The sequence below is a fragment of the Crassostrea angulata genome, chromosome 7, assembly GCF_025612915.1.
Source record: "Crassostrea angulata isolate pt1a10 chromosome 7, ASM2561291v2, whole genome shotgun sequence".
Lineage (NCBI taxonomy): Eukaryota > Metazoa > Mollusca > Bivalvia > Ostreida > Ostreidae > Magallana > Magallana angulata.
In genome coordinates, this window is record NC_069117.1 from 13,651,116 (window position 1) to 13,669,473 (window position 18,358).

General features: G+C 37.7%; 1 protein-coding gene across 2 annotated transcripts in view; it reads left to right on the forward strand.

Moving 5' to 3' along the window:
• The window catches only part of LOC128191831 (E3 ubiquitin-protein ligase MYCBP2-like), a 49,547-nt gene that overhangs the window by 23,303 nt on the left and 7,886 nt on the right, over positions 1 to 18,358 (forward strand). For both annotated transcript variants that reach the window (XM_052864144.1, XM_052864145.1), the window contains 25 exons: positions 211 to 558; positions 696 to 783; positions 1,019 to 1,074; positions 1,248 to 1,420; positions 1,625 to 1,769; positions 1,947 to 2,132; positions 2,577 to 2,748; positions 2,977 to 3,065; positions 3,153 to 3,269; positions 3,675 to 3,900; positions 4,003 to 4,127; positions 4,263 to 4,521; positions 8,880 to 8,936; positions 9,097 to 9,402; positions 10,487 to 10,600; positions 10,987 to 11,314; positions 11,405 to 11,605; positions 11,736 to 12,445; positions 12,589 to 13,496; positions 13,638 to 13,845; positions 14,056 to 14,261; positions 14,546 to 14,719; positions 14,941 to 15,081; positions 15,213 to 15,356; positions 15,633 to 15,857. In XM_052864144.1, the coding sequence (XP_052720104.1) occupies positions 211 to 558; positions 696 to 783; positions 1,019 to 1,074; positions 1,248 to 1,420; positions 1,625 to 1,769; positions 1,947 to 2,132; positions 2,577 to 2,748; positions 2,977 to 3,065; positions 3,153 to 3,269; positions 3,675 to 3,900; positions 4,003 to 4,127; positions 4,263 to 4,521; positions 8,880 to 8,936; positions 9,097 to 9,402; positions 10,487 to 10,600; positions 10,987 to 11,314; positions 11,405 to 11,605; positions 11,736 to 12,445; positions 12,589 to 13,496; positions 13,638 to 13,845; positions 14,056 to 14,261; positions 14,546 to 14,719; positions 14,941 to 15,081; positions 15,213 to 15,356; positions 15,633 to 15,857 (5,706 nt within the window). The remainder of the gene's footprint in view (positions 1 to 210; positions 559 to 695; positions 784 to 1,018; positions 1,075 to 1,247; positions 1,421 to 1,624; positions 1,770 to 1,946; positions 2,133 to 2,576; positions 2,749 to 2,976; positions 3,066 to 3,152; positions 3,270 to 3,674; positions 3,901 to 4,002; positions 4,128 to 4,262; positions 4,522 to 8,879; positions 8,937 to 9,096; positions 9,403 to 10,486; positions 10,601 to 10,986; positions 11,315 to 11,404; positions 11,606 to 11,735; positions 12,446 to 12,588; positions 13,497 to 13,637; positions 13,846 to 14,055; positions 14,262 to 14,545; positions 14,720 to 14,940; positions 15,082 to 15,212; positions 15,357 to 15,632; positions 15,858 to 18,358) is intronic.

The window sequence follows — 18,358 nt, forward strand, 5'->3', positions numbered from 1 at the left end:
TCGACACATACAGATGTGTGATACATTACACTGTTATACATTTAAAAATTATTAAGATATTTAGACGTTCTGTAAAATGTATTAGAAGTTGGACAGATAAACTTTATTAAGAGGTAAATTTCATACTTCATTTTAATGATTGTGTACTGACTGCAGTAACATTAAAAAGGTGTTTGGTGAGGATACTGTACAAGATACATGATTTTGTAGGTAATCTTCCCTGACACTGTGAAGTGGATGGTCCTGGAGTTTGATCCTCAGTGTGGTACAGCCCAGGTTGAGGACACCTTACAGCTGTATATCCCCAATATTGGGGAGTCCGACATCTCCCCCACTGATCCCTCAGAGGAAGGCAGCACCAGCACTCAGAACTACTGGCCGATTTGGAAGAAGTTCCATGGCTCCAGTAACTGGCCGAAGACTGCTATTGTGATTCCTGGAAATGAAGTTGTCTTCTCCTTGGAGACAGCCTCGGACTATGTGAAGGACGAAAAGTCCTGTTTCTATGGATTCAAGTGTGTAGTTGTAGGATATGAATGGAATTTCACACCTGAGGAGGTAAATTCATATAAATCTTCTGACTTTTCCAATGTTATTAATTTAGAACAGTATTTATTAACTATCTTTGAAATATTGGCTGTATTAAAATCTTGCTGTATTTACATTACATACCTCTCTGTTGTTTTTGTTGACAGAGTATTATTCAGCTAGAGAGAGAGTTGTCTTACCTTGGAGGTATGTGTGCGGCCTCCTTAATCAAGAAAGATGTGGCCCTGCCTCCAGGTAAGTTATTCTCTGATGAAAATACCCTAAAGTTCATTGTTTAGTGAAAGCCTTGATCCTTTCCAAGGATTTTTTTTTCTGTATTGCAATAACAGAGTGAAAACTATTGGGTTTTTTATGTAACATTTTTGAAAGAAATGTGTTTGTTGAAACTTTTTTTACATGGTTCTACATGTATATGATTTCAGTGTTATTTCTTTTGATGTGCTTAGTTAAAATTTTCAACTTATTGTAGTGACAGTTGAAGAAATAGACGAGGACATGGAATACATAGAAGAAGGCTCCCAGCTGGTCAGTACGACTTTGTCAAATTGATAGGGAGGAGTGGGATGAAATGACTTTAAATTTGATTGAATTCAGTAGAACATGAAAATCATTAAAAAAGAAAAACAAGTAGAAAATAATGAGCCCTTTGTGTACGGTATGTTGATATTGATTTTGATGTTTTTATCATTTGATTTCAGATATTTGGAGCCCATTCTGAGCTGCTGGGTAAGGGCTTTGCCCTGTCCCACCCTCCCACCATCATGCAGGCTCTGGAGGGGAACCTTCCATTCTGCTGGCAGTCCAATGAAAGGTCCTTCCTGAAGGACTTTGTGGCCTGTAACCCAGGAACCAGTGGAGGTCGCTTGGCCAGGTAAGGTCCGATGGCATGCACCTGTTATGGAAAAGTTTGAAATCAAATTTTATTCTAAAATAGGTTTGAGGCAAGATCAAGCATTTGTCATTTTTTTTTAATAACATATTATCATTAAAATTTTAAAGCATTTTACACCAAATCATATTTTCATATGTTAAGTGCGTAGAAGTAACTAGATGTCAAACTGTGTGTGCTTTGTAGGTGGTTACAGCCAGACTCGTACCTGGACCCCAGTCAGTGTGAGTTGATGTACAGTAAGGAAGACCTGCGCTGTGGCTGGCCCGCCCTCATCACAGTCCTGACCAAGGACCAGTACGGACAGCTGGTCCACGTCCCCAATCTCAAGGTACATCATAGCGTGCTCATGCTGCAACAGATAAAGAAAACTTGTTACTGAATTAGAGCTACTAACAAGAAGCAAAGATATATGAATGTCTTTCTGAAATACATGCACAAGTTAATGTTAATAAGATCACTTTTTGAAGCCACTCCTTATTGAGATAAGTTTTGATTCTTGATTTAGGTCAATGTGAAAGCTGTACCCATAGATCAGGGTGTTTCGGGAGATGAGCGCAGACTCAGGAGGCTAAGTAGACCTGATGAGGGAGACAAGATCTTTGGGGGGCACCCTCCCCCTCCCCAGGATATTCCTTATGAGGCCACAGTCCGAGAAAAGAAGGACATCTTTCATGCCATCAGCATGATGAAGGTAAAAAAGGAACTCTGATGTATGAATACAGTAAATGTACTGTTTGTACACAGTAAATGTACTGTTTGTACACAGTAAATGTACTGTTTGTACACAGTAAATGTACTGTATGTACACAGTAAATGTACTGTATGTACACAGTATGGGTTTGAGGTGATCAAGGACTGATTTTATGTAATCAGAGTCTTTGATAAAGATTGCATTGATTCACTGAACAACATTGAATGTACAGTCGAACCTTGTTATTTTGAACTCCATGAGACTGAAAAAAAAACTTAGAAATATTGAGTGAATATAATCATAGAATAAGTGGTTGGGACTTCCAGGTCACTACAATTAATATATCCATGGTATTCTGTTATATTTAAGATATTGTTTCAAGAGATAATAAAGTTCAACTGTAGTATTCTATGTATTAACTATTTTTCCATACGTGTTTTTCAGGCCTATGAGAACTACTCATTTGAGGAGCTGAGGTTCGCGGCCCCGGCAGTGCCCCGCCCCAGTGAGAACATGCTGGTGCGGTGTAACAGTGACGGGACGTACGTGGCCAACTGGACCCCCAGTAACATCGGCCTCTACAACATCCATGTGAACATTGACGATTTTGATACAGGTACAGTGTATATTCAGTATATTCTATAATAAATTCATATGTATTTTGTTCAGTAATTCAAAGGAATTCTAGATGTGTCAGTTTAATCCTATTTCTCAGATTACAAGACTAGAAAAATTTTATATGCAGTAAATTTATAGTCAATCCCCAATTGATGATCATGGTATGTGTAAAATATACCTGTAATAAAGTTTGCAAATTACTGAAATCCGTCTTATGTTTGTGTAGGTGAGGTTTACAAGTTGGAGGTAAAGGACCCCCCTCAAGGAGTGACTCCCCCCACTCAGACCGAGAAAAAACCCCACCAACCCAATAAGGTACAATGTCAACTCCACTCCTAATAAGTAATTGCGTAATTAACTTTTTGTTACCTGATCTTTAATGATTGTGAAACTGTACTTCAGATGAGAAAGTTTGCAGCTAAGTTCAGTGCTGGTCTCCGAATTCGTGTGAACCCTTCCCTTCAGAGCGAGTACATAGGTGTTATTCTGCCAGAAGGCATTATTTCCTTTGTTGACGAGGTTAGTGGTTTGACAAGGCTGGATGGTAGTGGCCATTTTCTGATATATTATTTGAATAAATTTAAACTAATGAGTGTTTGATATATATCAACATTACATTTAGTGGAATTAAAAAAATATTAAAAAGAATGCAAGGGTCATTTGTGATTAATGAAGTGAATTTAATAAGTAGAAGATGATAGTTTGCACAGATTGTTGTCTATTCAGCTTCCTTACATGTGTGCATGAAACCATTAAACCATTAGGGATAAGGAACATGTACCTCTCTAGTCTAAGGAGTGAACTTAAAGCCTTTGGTTTGCAGAGACATGTAAATGTATTCACTGTTATATAGTATTCTAGGAAAAAATTTGCGCAATAAAGAACCATTTTGCAATGAAGTAATAAATGTTTTGATCCTATCAGATTCACAATGATGATGGGGTATGGCTGCGTCTCAGTCAGGCCTCCATCAACGAGTGGTGCAAGGAGGGGCACGTGGAGGGATGGGCTCTACAGTACAACCAACACCTGGGGAAAACCCTGCTGGTCCCCGTAGAGGAGCCCAAGCCACTGATGGAGGAGATCATCAAGGAAACCATCAGGAAAAACCTCCATGATGTGGTCAAACCCGAGGTCACTCCAAAGAGAGGTTAACACCTTGCAATTATTTTCTCTCATGGAAGCGTGCGTGGTGATAAATGAAAATTAAAAAAAATCAAAAGTGAAACCTTCAATTTAAATTTGTTTGTAGGACCAGGAGAGTACCAGGTTGTGAAATGTGGGCCTTCAGGACACAACATCAGATGTAGGCCTCATCTTAAAGCCACTCCTATTGGGATGCTCATTCATGGAGAAAAGATCACAGTTATAGAAGACGTGAGCAAAATTAATATTTATTAGTAAAAAAAAAAGATATTTTACCTACAGTGAAAAGAATAAAAAGACCAACAAATTAAGTGTATAGAAAGTTCTGTAATCATGTACTGTAAAAATGTGTTTTGATAATGGCAGGTGACGAATGAAGATGGGCGTTGGGTGAGACTTGACCCAGATATTGTGGAGCAGTACTGTCAGAACAAACAGGGTGAGGCTTGGGTACTAGTGTCAGGCCGGGACAGCACCGTCTACCTCAAGCATGAGTCAGATCTGGTGGATGTGGCCTCCAGCAAACAGAGCGACCCGTTTGCCTTCAATTCTCTGCCACCAGCTTTCAGTAAAGGATTTGATTTTTCATCCCAGGCATCATTTGTGTTTGGCAGTCCGCCTTCTGGTAGGTTGAAATAACAGCATCTGTATTTGTGTGTGCCTTGAATATAATATCAGCAAGTAAGAGAACTAGATTTGAATCATTTTTAGCTCACCGAGACGAAGTCAAGGGGAGCTTATGCTATACCCTCGGCGTCGGCATCCAGACCTGGTTAAAGTTTTTGTTGCAGGTCCTGTATCTAAGCTATTACTTGTCCTATCTTCACCAAACTTGCATGGATGATGCATCTGGACCTACTTATGGACTTGAAAGACTTGGATGCTGAATCTGAGTCCTAAATTTTAGATGCTGGAGGAAGTTAAGGTTGTTGGACCAGGTTAAAGTTTTTGTTGCAGGTGCCCTTTGATAGCAATATCTTAATTACTACTGGTCCTTACTTCACCAAACTTGTATGGATGATGTGTCTTATGATACTGATGCACCTGACAAGCTTGAATGCTGAATCTGAGCCATAGGTTTTGGATGCTGGAAGAGGTTAAGGTTTTTAGAGCTAGTTAAAGTTTTTGTTGCAGGTGCCCTCTGATGATTATATCTTAGTTATTACTTGTCCTTACTTCACCAGACTTCCATGGATGGTGCGTCTTATGATACTGATGCACCTGACAGGCTTGAATGCTGAATCTGAGCCATAGGTTTTGGATGCTGGAGGAGGTTAAGGTTTTAAGAGCTGGTTAAATAAAGTATTTGAAACAGGTGCCCTCTGATGATGATATCTTAGTTATTACTTGTCCTTACTTCACCAGACTTCCATGGATGGTGCGTCTTATGATACTGATGCATCTGACAGGCTTGAATGCTGAGTCTGAGCCATAGGTTTCGGATGCTGGATAAAGTTAAGTTTTTTGGAACGGGTCACATGTTTAATAGATGATAGTACTATGAATGAATCGCAGAGGTAGCTTCAGATGCAGAGTTTGATCTCCATTAACAAGGATGCTAAAAAATATATCTTAGTTATTACAGGTCCTAACTTCACCAAACTTGAATGGATGGTGTGTCTTATGATACAGATGCACCTGACAGGCATGGATGCTGAATCTGAGCCATAGGTTGCGGATGCTGGAGGAAGTTAAGGTTTTTAGCTCACCGAGCTGAAAGCTCAAGTGAGCTATTCTGATCACATTTTGTCTGTCGTCCGTCTGTCTGTCTGTCTTACCGTCCGTCCGTCTGTCTGTAAACTTTTCACATTTTCAACATCTTCTCAAGAACCACTGGGCCAATTTCAACCAAACTTGGCACAAAGCATCCTTAGCCTAAGGGGATTTAAATTTGCGAAAATTAAGGATCACGCCCTTTTGCAAAGGGAGATAATTAGGCATTAATGAAAATTTTCGAGAAATTTTCAAAAATCTTCTTCTCATGAACCATAAGACCAGAAAAGCTGAAACTTGTGTGGAAGCATCATCAGGTAGTGTAGATTCTAATTTGTGAAAATCATGACCCCCGGGGGTAGGGTGGGGCCACAATGGGGGGTCGAATTTTTATATAGGAATATACAGAGTAAATCTTTGAAAATCTTCTTCTCATGAACCATAAGACCAGGAAAGCTGAAACTTGTGTGGAAGCATCCTCAGGTAGTGTTAATTCTAATTTGTGAAAATCATGACCCCCGAGGGTAGGGTGGGGCCACAATGGGGGGTCGAAGTTTAACATAGGAATATATAGAGTAAATCTTTAAAAATCTTCTCCTCAGAAACTAATCAGCAAGGAAAGCTGAAACTTGTGTGAAAGCATCCTCAGGTAGTGTTCATACAAAGTTGTGAAAATCATGACCCCCGGGGGTACTTTGGGGCCACAATGGGGGGTCGAAGTTTTACATAGGAATATATAGAGTAAATCTTTAAAAATCTTTTTCTAAGAAACTAATCAGCCAGGAAAGCTGAAACTTGTGTGGAAGCATCCTCAGGAAGTGTAGATTCAAAGTTGTGAAAATCATGATCCCCGGGGGTAGGGTGGGGCCACAATGGGGGATCGAAGTTTTACATAGGAATATATAGAGTAAATCTTTAAAAATCTTCTTCTCAGAAACTAATCAGCCAGGAAAGCTGAAACTTGTGTGAAAGCATCCTCAGGTAGTGTAGATTCAAAGTTGTGAAAATCATGACCCCCGGGGGCAGGGTGGGGCCACAATGGGGGATCGAAGTTTTACATAGGAATATATAGAGTAAATCTTTAAAAATCTTCCTCTCAGAAACTAATCAGCCAGTAAAGCTGAAACTTATGTGGAAGCATCCTCAGGTAGTGTAGATTCAAAGTTGTGAAAATCATGACCCCCCTGGGGGTAGGGTGGGGCCACAATGGGGGGTCGAAGTTTAACATAGGAATATATAAAGTAGATCTTTAAAAATCTTCCTTTCAGAAACTAATCAGCCAGAAAATCTGAAACTTGTGTGGAAGCATCCTCAGTTAGTATAAATTCATAGTTGTGAAAATCATGATCCCCAGGGGTAGGGTGGGGCCACAATGGGGGGTCAAAGTTTAACAAAGGAATATATATGGTAAATCTTTAAAAATCTTCTTCTCAGAAACTAATCAGCCAGATGATTCTTTATAATTGTTAAGACTTTGGCGCCAGGACAATTCTTTGGCCTCACAAGAAGGTTCAGAGTTTATGTACGTTTATATCCCATATATAAACAATTGTTAAGGATCTTTTTGAGAACTGCAATACTCAACATATGATATGACTATAAAATCGTCCTGTTAGAAAAGGGACTAATGATTATAAACATAAGAATATCCAGGGGAAAATGGATTTTATTTATACAGGATCAACATGTATTATTGTACATTGTCCAGATAGTTTGTATTATGACTCCATTAAGCTGATTTTATCATACCTATTGTTCCTCAGGTGAGCAATGTGGCCCATGGGCCTCTTGTAATTGCTATCCCCTCTGATGATGATATCTTAGTTATTACTGGTCTTAACTTCACCAAACTTGCATGGATGATGCTTCTTATGATACCAATGCACCTGATGGGCTTGAATGCTGAATCTGAGCCAAAGGTTTCGGATGCTGGATGAGGTTTAGTTTTTAAGAACAGGTCACATGTTTTATAGATGATAGCTTGCATAGTTGATTTAACTTTATTATAAATTAAACGCAGAAGTTGCTTCAGATGCAGAGCCTGATCTCCATTATCAAGGATGCTAAAGAAATCTACTACCTCACTCAAACCTGCTCGATAGATAGATGTGTTTGTTGATAAATGATATAACATGATTCCTATGATATAGTATTGTATGATATGAAACAATATTGTTTGATTTGATACAATATGATATCATATGTTTTATTATAAAAAGTTATACGATACGATATGATATTGTATCATTTTTTTTTTTATATTTTATGATATGATATTGAGATGTATAGTATTGTATATTATGATACAATGTTGTATAATATTATATTGTATTTTTAATTTATTATTTTATCACATGATACAATTACATAAGATATTGCAAAATATTATATTGTATCCTATGATTCAATATTGTATATTCTATAATATTGTATCATACAACATTGTATAATATGATATTGGTTTCTGTAATATAGAATTATATCATATGAAATTGTATTATATGATATTGTAATATATATAATATTGTATCATACGATATTGTATGAAATGATATTGGTTTATATGATATATTATCATATCACATGAAATTGTATTATATTATATTGTAATATATATTATTGTGTCATATGATACAATATGTATAATATAATAATGTATTTTATAATATTTTACTTTATCACATTATATTGTATCATTTGATAAGATACAAAGTTGGAATCAAATTATATTGTATTTTATGATATAATATCATATTATTTATCAAATATGTTTCAGTGTCAAACAATACAATATTATACTATATTATACAATATAATATTATGTTTCAATGTTATGATGTATTATGTAATATGATATTGTAATATAATACTATATTGTATTAATTTTATGATATTGTATTATGTGATCAAATACAATAAGGTATAACACAATACAATGTCATATCATACGTTACAATATCATATCTCATTATTGTTTATTACGGTATTTAATTGTATTATATGATGTATATTATAAATATGACATGATGCAATGTTTAATTTTATATCATTGTATTGATTAACATATGAACATATGATTATCATAAAAAAATTTATCAGATGATATACGATATTTTGTCAAAACAGAATCCATGAATATCCAAGATCATAAAGTATGATTTTCATATAAAATGATAAAGGTGGTCTTATGAAGGTGATGTCTCATAAGGGTGATGCTCCGTCTCGGTGAGCTTAGTAATCTATGATTACCTATGTTTCATTTCTTAATAGGGCCATTTGGAAGAAGTGCAAGTCTACCCGGGAATTCTTTCAATCCCTTGTTTTCAAGTAAATAAGCATTTTATACTTAGTTTCTGTCTCAAAGATCAAAGACGGCTTATTTTTAGTGATAATATTTGGTTAAATGAAATATTAAAAGTAAACACTATATCATCACAAGTCAGGATTTCAAAGATGCTCAATTAATAATTCCTGCTTTTATTCAAAGGATCAGTCATTCCTAGTTTTGGAAATCCCAGCATTCCACAGTTTGGCGGGGGCTTTGGATCAAGTTTTGAGAGCACCCCTATGCATAGAGACCTCAGTAAAGTCTCCACCATGCCAGGCAATCTCTCGGCCTCCCCTGGGTTTCTGTCTCCCTCCAGAATGGACATTTCTGCCCAGACAGCATCGCCAGCCTCCACTACTAGGTCCCCAGCTTCTGGGTCCCCCAAGTCATCACGAAGGGAAGTGACCCACCCCCTCCCTGCGGAACTACAGGGTGTGTCTGTGAAGGAGTTGGTCAAAGCTTTAGGTAAGTGTGTTAGGTATACGGCAGCTCACACCTGTTTCAATCTTTCTTGGTCCATTTTGTCATGTTCCTGGATTTCATGAGTACCAGCATAAGTTTGGAAAGATCTGCCAATAAAAGATTTCTTGCATATTGTCAATTTTCTTAAACTTACTTTTAAAAGCAATTAAGAGACAATTGAAATAAATTTGTTCAATAAATACAATGTAGTGTGACTGTTAAGTCGTGTTTTACAAGAAGCACACTAGTAAATAAGAATTACCCCCTCCCCTTTACACATGACCTTGTAACCCTCCACACAATGTGTTAATGCCGCCCCCTCATCCCCCACAAAGACCCCCCCACTGACTACCCCTAATTATTGTCTGATGCTGTTTCTTTTGAGTGTGTGGCTGTCGGGATGTGTCTTACCTGGCCTATATGTTCGGTGAGTGGTTGGATGTTGTCTCACTGTTAGAGTTGTCAGTCTGTCATCATTATACTTGGACATCATTTATATCAGTTTTCTTTATTTATGTCGAATTTCACATCACAGCCAAGATGGTTACAGAATTCTGAGAGATGGTGCAGCTTTACTTGTTTTTCCAATGCTGCTGTAAATCTGAATTTATTCATGATTTTTATGCAACCGAGATAAAACATTTGCAGGCCAAAAGTTTTGTTTGTTTCCTTTATATGACTACAGAAGTTTATTACTGGTACATTTGTATAAATGTCTGTCAAATATAGATACATGTATTTATCAAAAGACATATAAGTGTAAAAACTGTTTACACAAAAATCTCCCACTCGCAACAGTTGTGTGTTCTCTAAGAATTCACTTTATAGGAAAAAAATATATATGTATGTATAAGTGTTTATTTGTGTTTGATTTTTTTTTGGAGGATTTTTTTTAATTTGGAAGCAAATATTTTGTTTGTGAAAAGCAGATTCCCTCATTATTTGCATGTCATCATTTGTATGTGTATTGTAATGTGAGTTCACTTCTTCACAAAGAGAGATTGAAACAGTTTCATTCTGATCAAGTTTGAACCATATTATCCTGTTCTCCATACAGTTTACTATTGAACGGTGTGTGTGGTTTCAGGGGAAAGCAGAGCCAATGGCAATGGACCGACCCCTGTACCCTCCCCACCAGGTACCCCCAAGAAATCAGGGTCACGAAGTTCTAGTCCTCACCTAGCCATTACAGAAAAACAAGGTAGGGAAATAATGCCTACTGACCATGATATCTAGTAGCATCTTATAATGAAACTAACTGGATTTTATTACTTATAATGATGATCGGCAGCATAAATAAAATGTTTGATTTAAAACGATAATCAGTTGTTAGAGCAGTATAAGTCTAAGACCTGTTCTTGCTAATTACCATTTCTTGTCAGTGCATTGTTAAATGCATGTCACTTTACTGACACATAAAATTATACATTTATGTGATATAAAGATGTAACAGTGAAATGGCAAGAAACAATACATGGTGAGATTTGGTCTTAGACCAGTACATGTATATGCAATTGAGTGCAATGTGTGTAAATCTTTTCAAAAGGGGAGGAAGAAGACAAACATTCAGCTATTGTTTAATTACAGGTTCACCCAGAACGGGCTCTCCTGTGGGTAGATTGAGCCCCCGACAAACCCGGGCGGTCAGCTTGACTGACTCCCCTTCCTACAACTCCATCAAGGACGATCTGTTTTCCACGCCCCCTGACAGCCCCATCAACGCAACCTCTAAGAGAATGACGCTAAAGAAGGACATCTCCGGCGACAGACCCACCCACTCCCCACCCACTTCTCCGTCGATCAAACATAAACAGATGGATGTTAACAAGATTGTCCCACCTTCTGGGCAGGGTATTTTAAGTCCAGCGAGAAGAGATAGTTTCGGTGGGGCTGTATCACCAGTCAGAAGTACTAGGTGAAGTATTATTTTTTTTTTAAAGCTTTATTTTAAATGTATAAGTTCTTCAAGCATTTTAAGTAACTTTTCATCTTTTGTTTCATTCAGTCCACAAAGAAGAGCATCTAGTCCACTACTCAGCAGTCAGTCGAGAGCATCACCGGTCAATGCTGGTTCCAGGGCTTCACCCCTCAGTGCTAACGCCAGATCCTCACCAGTCAACGCTGGGGCAAGGGCCTCCCCAGGAACGGGGGGCTCTCCCATCCCAGCCTTTAGTATTGGTTCCTCCTCTCCCAAAGAAGAGTCCAGGTAATACATGTAATGTTCAATGTACCTGATATTGTTTTTATACCCAGTAATTAGTTTTTGTGTTTAAAGTATTCATGTGATATATTTTCTGGCATTGTAAATTGTGTTTATATTTTCCAAATTTACTTAGGATGTCTCCTAAGTCCATGAGGAAAGACAGAGGAAGAACTTTAAGGTCAAAAAGGTCAGATTCACCATCCTCTAGAGAAAGCATTCCAATAATTCGAAGTCGCTCTGCTTCGACATCTGTGATCTACGACAAGAAAGAACCTGTCAAAGAGGCCTTGTCCCCGTCTGTAGCAGAATGTCTGAGGGCGGTATTCGCTGCTTTCTTGTGGCATGAGGGAATTGTTCATGATGCTATGGCATGTGCCTCATTCCTGAAATTTCATCCAGACCTGCAGAAGGAGATGTCTAAGTTTGCCAACAGAGCCAAACCAGAAAAGGTTCGAGTCAGGCATGCTACAGACTCCAGTAAAGATATTAACAGGAAGAAGGAGAATATCAATATAAATGAGTCAAGGGTCAGATTCAAGCTGGAACCAAGATTTGTGAGAAGTGATTCAGAAAAGTCGGATAAATCAGACAAGTCTGACAAAGACGAACAGGTCAAAGGGGCAGAGAAGGTCGAGATTCAGAGAACCATGTCCGATGGACGGAAGATCATTGAAGCACGACAGAAGAAGGTGATGAGGCACAAGTCGGATGGTAATGTTGGACCTTTCAAGGAAGGCATTGAGGCTGATAAAGACTCGCCCCTGCCACCTACTCTGCATCATCTTGTGTACTTCTGGGAAGAAATGTCTTCTGGTGTTCTAAAAGTGATAGATCAAAAACAAGGTACAGTATTTAGGCCAGATTTGTATCCTTATTTTTACCTTGTATTCTATCAATATTTTTGAAGTTGTGTCAAAGAAGATATTTGTAAGAATTGAGTGTGTTGTACATATATATGTATGTAGTTTAACTTTATTTTATTGCAGTTAATCCTAGTCCTGCTGTAATGCTCAAGGCCAAAAAGAGTGAAAAGAGAGAGAAAGAAAAAGAGAAAGACAAGAAAGTTAGTCGTAAGAAGAAGGATGAGATAAAACATATATGGCGGGGAAATGCCATGGGAGACATGATGATTGGTGCGCTGGGAGGAAGAGATGGACCAGACAGAGGGGAGACTCAGTGTGAGTTGTGTGGGGGCATGTTCCCTCATCCCGTCACCTACCACATGAGACAGGCCCACCCTGGCTGTGGGCGACATGCTGGGGGTAAGGGCTACAACAGCAGTGGGATCTTCTGTGGGGGCTGGGCAGGAAACTGTGGGGAGGGGGGACTAGGAGGAAGCAGTTGGTACCTCATCTGTGAGAAGTGTAGAGAGAAGTGCTTAAAAGAAAAAAGACACTCACAAAGAGAAAAAGATAAAGCTAAGAAACAGAAGAAAAAGTCTTCACAAATCCGCCAGCAGGCTGTCTTGTATACTCAGGAGTCACATGCTGTGCTGAAGAGTAACGCTATGTTCCTATTGGATCTTGCCAGTGCATCTGGATTGACTCTTCCCACACAGTCCAAGAAGATTCCTCAGAGAAACTCAGATCTTTTACTGCCCAGTGTCAGTGAGGAGTACGGAATGGAGCTGAATCCTTTCCCACCCGTACCTTTCCAGTTTCTTGTGCTACAAGGTGGTCAAAATGCAGATTCTGCCTTTGCAGAGGAAGTGTACATTGATGCCGATGAGAGGGTGTTTGTTAGATCAGGCTCCATGAGCATCAAGGAGCGCCACCCTTCCTACAGACCCCGTCTACCAACTGAACCCAGGCACAGTCCACTAGCAAGGTCAGGGTCACTGGGGCAGGACTCAAGGTCACATATATCTTCCCACATCTCACCACCTAGTCCAAGGGTAAGTGTTTGTTTTGTAAAGTTGTTGATTTACAGCAAGCATAAGTTGATACAATGTTAAGTTCACAAGCTATGAACTACTTTTAGGCAGTGTAATGTTTATCTGTAAATCAGTGTTTTAATGGAATTACTGAATTTACAGGATTTTAATGTTGAGAATGCCAACCATGAAACCAAACAGATCCCCAAGAGCGCTGGAACAAGCCCTGACTCCAGTGATGAGCTGTTTGGGAAGAGTCGTCCCTTCCAAAGGAGTCTGTCGGAGATCGGGACAGAGGACAACAAAGACCAAGATAACGACAAAAAGCTAGTGTCTGGTCGCCGCAGAAATAACAGTGGAGGGGTAGGAGGTAGGTGGCACCCCTCTACCCACCCCTTGTAACCACAAAGAAATGTCCTATTAAATGTTCATAAAATTATCAAGGGATGCTAACATCACAATTATTTATTTGTCCTTCTGTGTGTGTTTTGTAATGTCTTATGAACTGTTCACAGAATTATCAAGGGATGCCAATAATTATTAAAGTGAATTAATTTCCTTATTTGTTGATATTTTGTAGATGGTGGAATGTCTCTGCTGAAGCACCCGTCTGCTGCCATGGAGAAGCTGCTACACACGGTGGATAGACGGTGTCCTGAGGACGATGAGCGGGCTCTCCAGCGGCCGGTCATGTCCTTCATCATACAGAGGCATGATCTTGAAGGTCTACAGCTTGCCATGAAGCAGGCCCTCAGGAAAGCCGCCTGTAGGGTGTTCGCAATGCAGGTCAGTGTGCTATCATGATATGTACCAAATATTATGAATACTGGGTACTAATAATTTATATATAATTCAGTCATATTCTTCTGTTTTTAACTCTTTTAATCTTATTTCTAATCTTTAATTTGGCTTAAATATATGTTCTAATTACTTTACTGGTAAGACTAGTTTTACTTTTCTAGCAAAATGTATGTACAGATTATGCCTATATTATCCTGTATGGCTTGAATTGATTTGCCCATTATATATCCTATATAGCTTTAGTTATGACTTGATTTGATATTTGCTAGGCTTTGAACTGGCTGTTGAGGAGCATCACTCAGACTGTGTGTCTCCACGACCTGCTGTGGTTCTTTGTGTCCTCACTGATGCCCTCTGGAGGAGAAGAAGAGGAGCAGGAAGAGGAGGAGGAGGACAAAGACAAGGAGAAGAAGAAGAAGGAGGCCCCCAAAAAGGACCATGAGGTACAGAGAGGGCTTGCTGACAATTACGATAACTATTTAACAAAATAGGTCCCCAAGCATGCAGGAGTAAACCATGACTAGTCTAGTGATTTATCATTTAGGAATTTCTATGTATAATGATAGAGTAGTGCTCCTTATTTTAATAATGCCTTAGAATTCGAGAAGAATTTTATTTATTGTACAAACGTAATTTTTGCTGACTCCAATGGTTTTTCCAATAGGACGTTCCACTGTGTGACCACCCCCTCTCTGACATCACCATCGCCGGCTCTGCTGTGGACCCCCTCCCTGAGGTGTTTCACACTCTTCTGCAGACCATAGCAGACGCCATGATGTTTCTGCCATGGGGCTCTGCTTTACAGGTAGATTAATTTGAATTTCAGAAAATCGCTGATGTTTATACATCCAAAACCTCACAAGTTTTAACCAAAAACATTTAGGCATATCAACTCTATTATACATGTAGTTTAATGAAATGATTTTTTGTCTCTAGCAAATGGCAGTTCGTTGCTGGTGTTTGAAGTTCCAGTCGTCAGATCACCAGTTCCTACATGAGTGTCATGTGTTCAGTAACATCAGTCGAATCCTCAGTAAGTCAGAGGAAGAGAGAGAAGAGAATGGCACTGAACATTCCCAGGTGAGAAGACATTGGCTTCACCCTCATTTATATACTGTAGAATTTTTTGTAAGTGCTCACCAGAATATATGTTTTTGTAAGTGCTTGCCAAAATGGGTTTTCTACAACTAATTTTACCTCATAAAGGAAAAAAAGTGCAGTTTTTAGTTTAAATATCAAATAGTCTATTTCTTTTTTTTTTTAATCAATTTAAATGATATTTCGAATAGATTATAATTGTTTACAATTTACTGTAGATGCTGGGTATTTTACCCTGCTATATTTTTTTTGTTGCAGTCGTCTGTCAAGTTATCTCAGCTGAAAGATCTCACCCCATCCTCCGATATTTCTGTCTCGAGCCGCCAGGCCATGATAGCGAGTCTGACGGACAATTCTACAGAGACGTTCTGGGAGAGTGGGGATGAGGACAGAAATAGATCCAAGTTTCTGACCATTAAATGCCATGTCAAAGCTTCTGCCAGGATACTCTATGTCCATATCGACAATGCCAGGGACTTGGGGGTCAGTCAATTCACTTTATCTTAATTAGGGCTTTTCGACTTTCGGTCGAAAAGACCTATTGTTATTCTGATGTTTTATTATTATTATTAGGGCTTTTCGACTTTCGGTCGAAAAGACCTATTGTTATTCTGATGTTTTATTATTATTATTATTATTCTTTTTCTCGACAGAATTTCCGTCGGCGATTTTTTGAAAACGGAAAGGATTTCAGAAATAACTATACAATAGTCTTATAGCATTTTTAAATGTCACCAGTATGTAAGGTTTTGGACTTCCGCTTCCGGTACTTCCGGTTTACACAAGCAAAATAGTAGAAATTAAATGAATCAATATATTGTTTTTATTTGTAAAGGAAATTCGTTGTAATTTTACAGTTAGATCAACCATGTCGAGTTGTTTAAAAAGTAAAGCGGCGGCGAGTTTCTATCTCTTATCAGTTTTGAGATTTTAGGCCTCAAACTTGAGAAAAGGGGGGATGAAAAAATAAAAAACTCAGAAAAGCTTAGGAATGGTCTAAGACGGATAGATATTGTTTAAATAGATGTAATTAAGATATATTCCAAGTTTCATTGAATAGTATTGAGTACTTCCGGTTTTATGAGCCGATGAAAATTGTCTAAGGGAGTTTCTATGCTAAATTGAATTCACGCATGTAACGTTTTCTCAAACAGTTTTTAAGCAAATATTTTTATATTTTGTATTTGTCATAAGGGACCTAATGCGCAGACCTGAAAAGGTCCTGGGAAAAAAATTCTAAAAAATAAGGGATCTGAAGGGGTCAACATTAAAAACGGTCCTTTTTGTGTAACTTTTTGATTGTTTATCCGATTTTCAAAATCTTTTCGGTTTATAGTTCAGAATAAAGAGTAAAATTTAAAAATTATGGTCCGAGGGGGCACTTTTTGACTCCTTATAGGGGTTTTAAGGGTTTGAAAATGATAACTTTATCACAATTCAATTTCAAGAGTTATCTCGCTTTGCTCAATAAATGATGAGGATAGATATTGCTTAAATAGACGTAATTAAGATATATTCAAAGTTTAATTGGATGGTATCGAGTACTTCCGGTTTAATGAGCCGATGAAAATTGTCTATGGGAGTTTCTATGTTAAATTGAATTCACGCATGTAACGTTTTCTCAAACAGTTTTTAAGCAAATATTTTTATATTTTGTACTTGTAATGAGGGACTAAATGCGCAGACCGGAAAAGGTCTGAGGAAAAAAATTTCGAAAAATAAGGGACCTGAAGGGGTCAGTATTTAAAACAGTCCTTTAGCTATAACTTTTGTATTACTCCTCCAATTTTCAAACTCTTTTCAGTTATTAGTTTAGAATAAAGAATACAACTTAAAATCATGGTCCAAAGGGCCACCTTTTGACTCCTTATAGGGGTTTAAAGGGCCTGAAAATGATAACTTTATCACATTTAAAAAAAAAAAAATCAAGAGTTATCTCGCTTTGCTCAATGAATGATTAGCATTAGAGCTTTTGGCATACCAAATCTCTTGAATCTGAAATGAGTACTTTTTTATATATCAATTTTTAGAACTTTTATTTCAGGAATCAAACGATATAGTTGGATAAAAAATTCTGAAGTTGTCTTTCTTTGGGCATTTAATTTCTTAAATGTTAACGTGTGGGTATATGCTCATGATATTTTCCTAATTTTTAATATACAGATTCTATGAGAGAAAATACGATCAATTTAATTAAGGGGTTTTAAGGGCTGTCGAAAAGCCCTTCCTTTTTGTTGGAGACAAAAATAGGTCTAGTTATTATTATTATTATTCTTTTTCTCGACAGAATTTCCGTCAGCGATTTTTTGAAACAGAAAGGATTTGTGAAATAACTATACAATAGTCTTATAGCATTTTTAAATGTCACCAGTATGTAAGGTTTTAGACTTCCGGTTCCGGTACTTCTGGTTCACACAAGCAAAATAGTAGATATTAAATAAATCAATATATTGTTTTTATTTTTAAAGGAAATTCGTTGTAATTTTACAGTTAGATCAACCATGTCGAGTTGTTTAAAAAGTAAAGCGGCGGCGAGTTTCTATCTCTTATCAGTTTTGAGATTTTAGGCCTCAAACTTGAGAAAAGGGGGGATGAAAAAATAAAAAATTCAGAAAAGCTTAGGAATGGTCTAAGACGGATATATATTGTTCAAATAGATGTAATTAAGATATATTCCAAGTTTCATTGAATAGTATTGAGTACTTCCGGTTTTATGAGCCGATGAAAATTGTCTATGGGAGTTTCTATGTTAAATTAAATTCACGCATGTCACGTTTTCTCAAACAGTTTTCAAGCAAATATTTTTATATTTTGTATTAGCAATAAGGGACCTTATGCGCAGACCGGAAAAGGTCCTGGAAAAACAATTCTAAAAAATAAGGGATCTAAAGGGGTCAATATTAAAATCGGTCCTTTTGCTGTAACTTTTTCATTGTTTATCCGATTTTCAAAATCTTTTCGGTTTATAGTTCAGAATAAAGAGT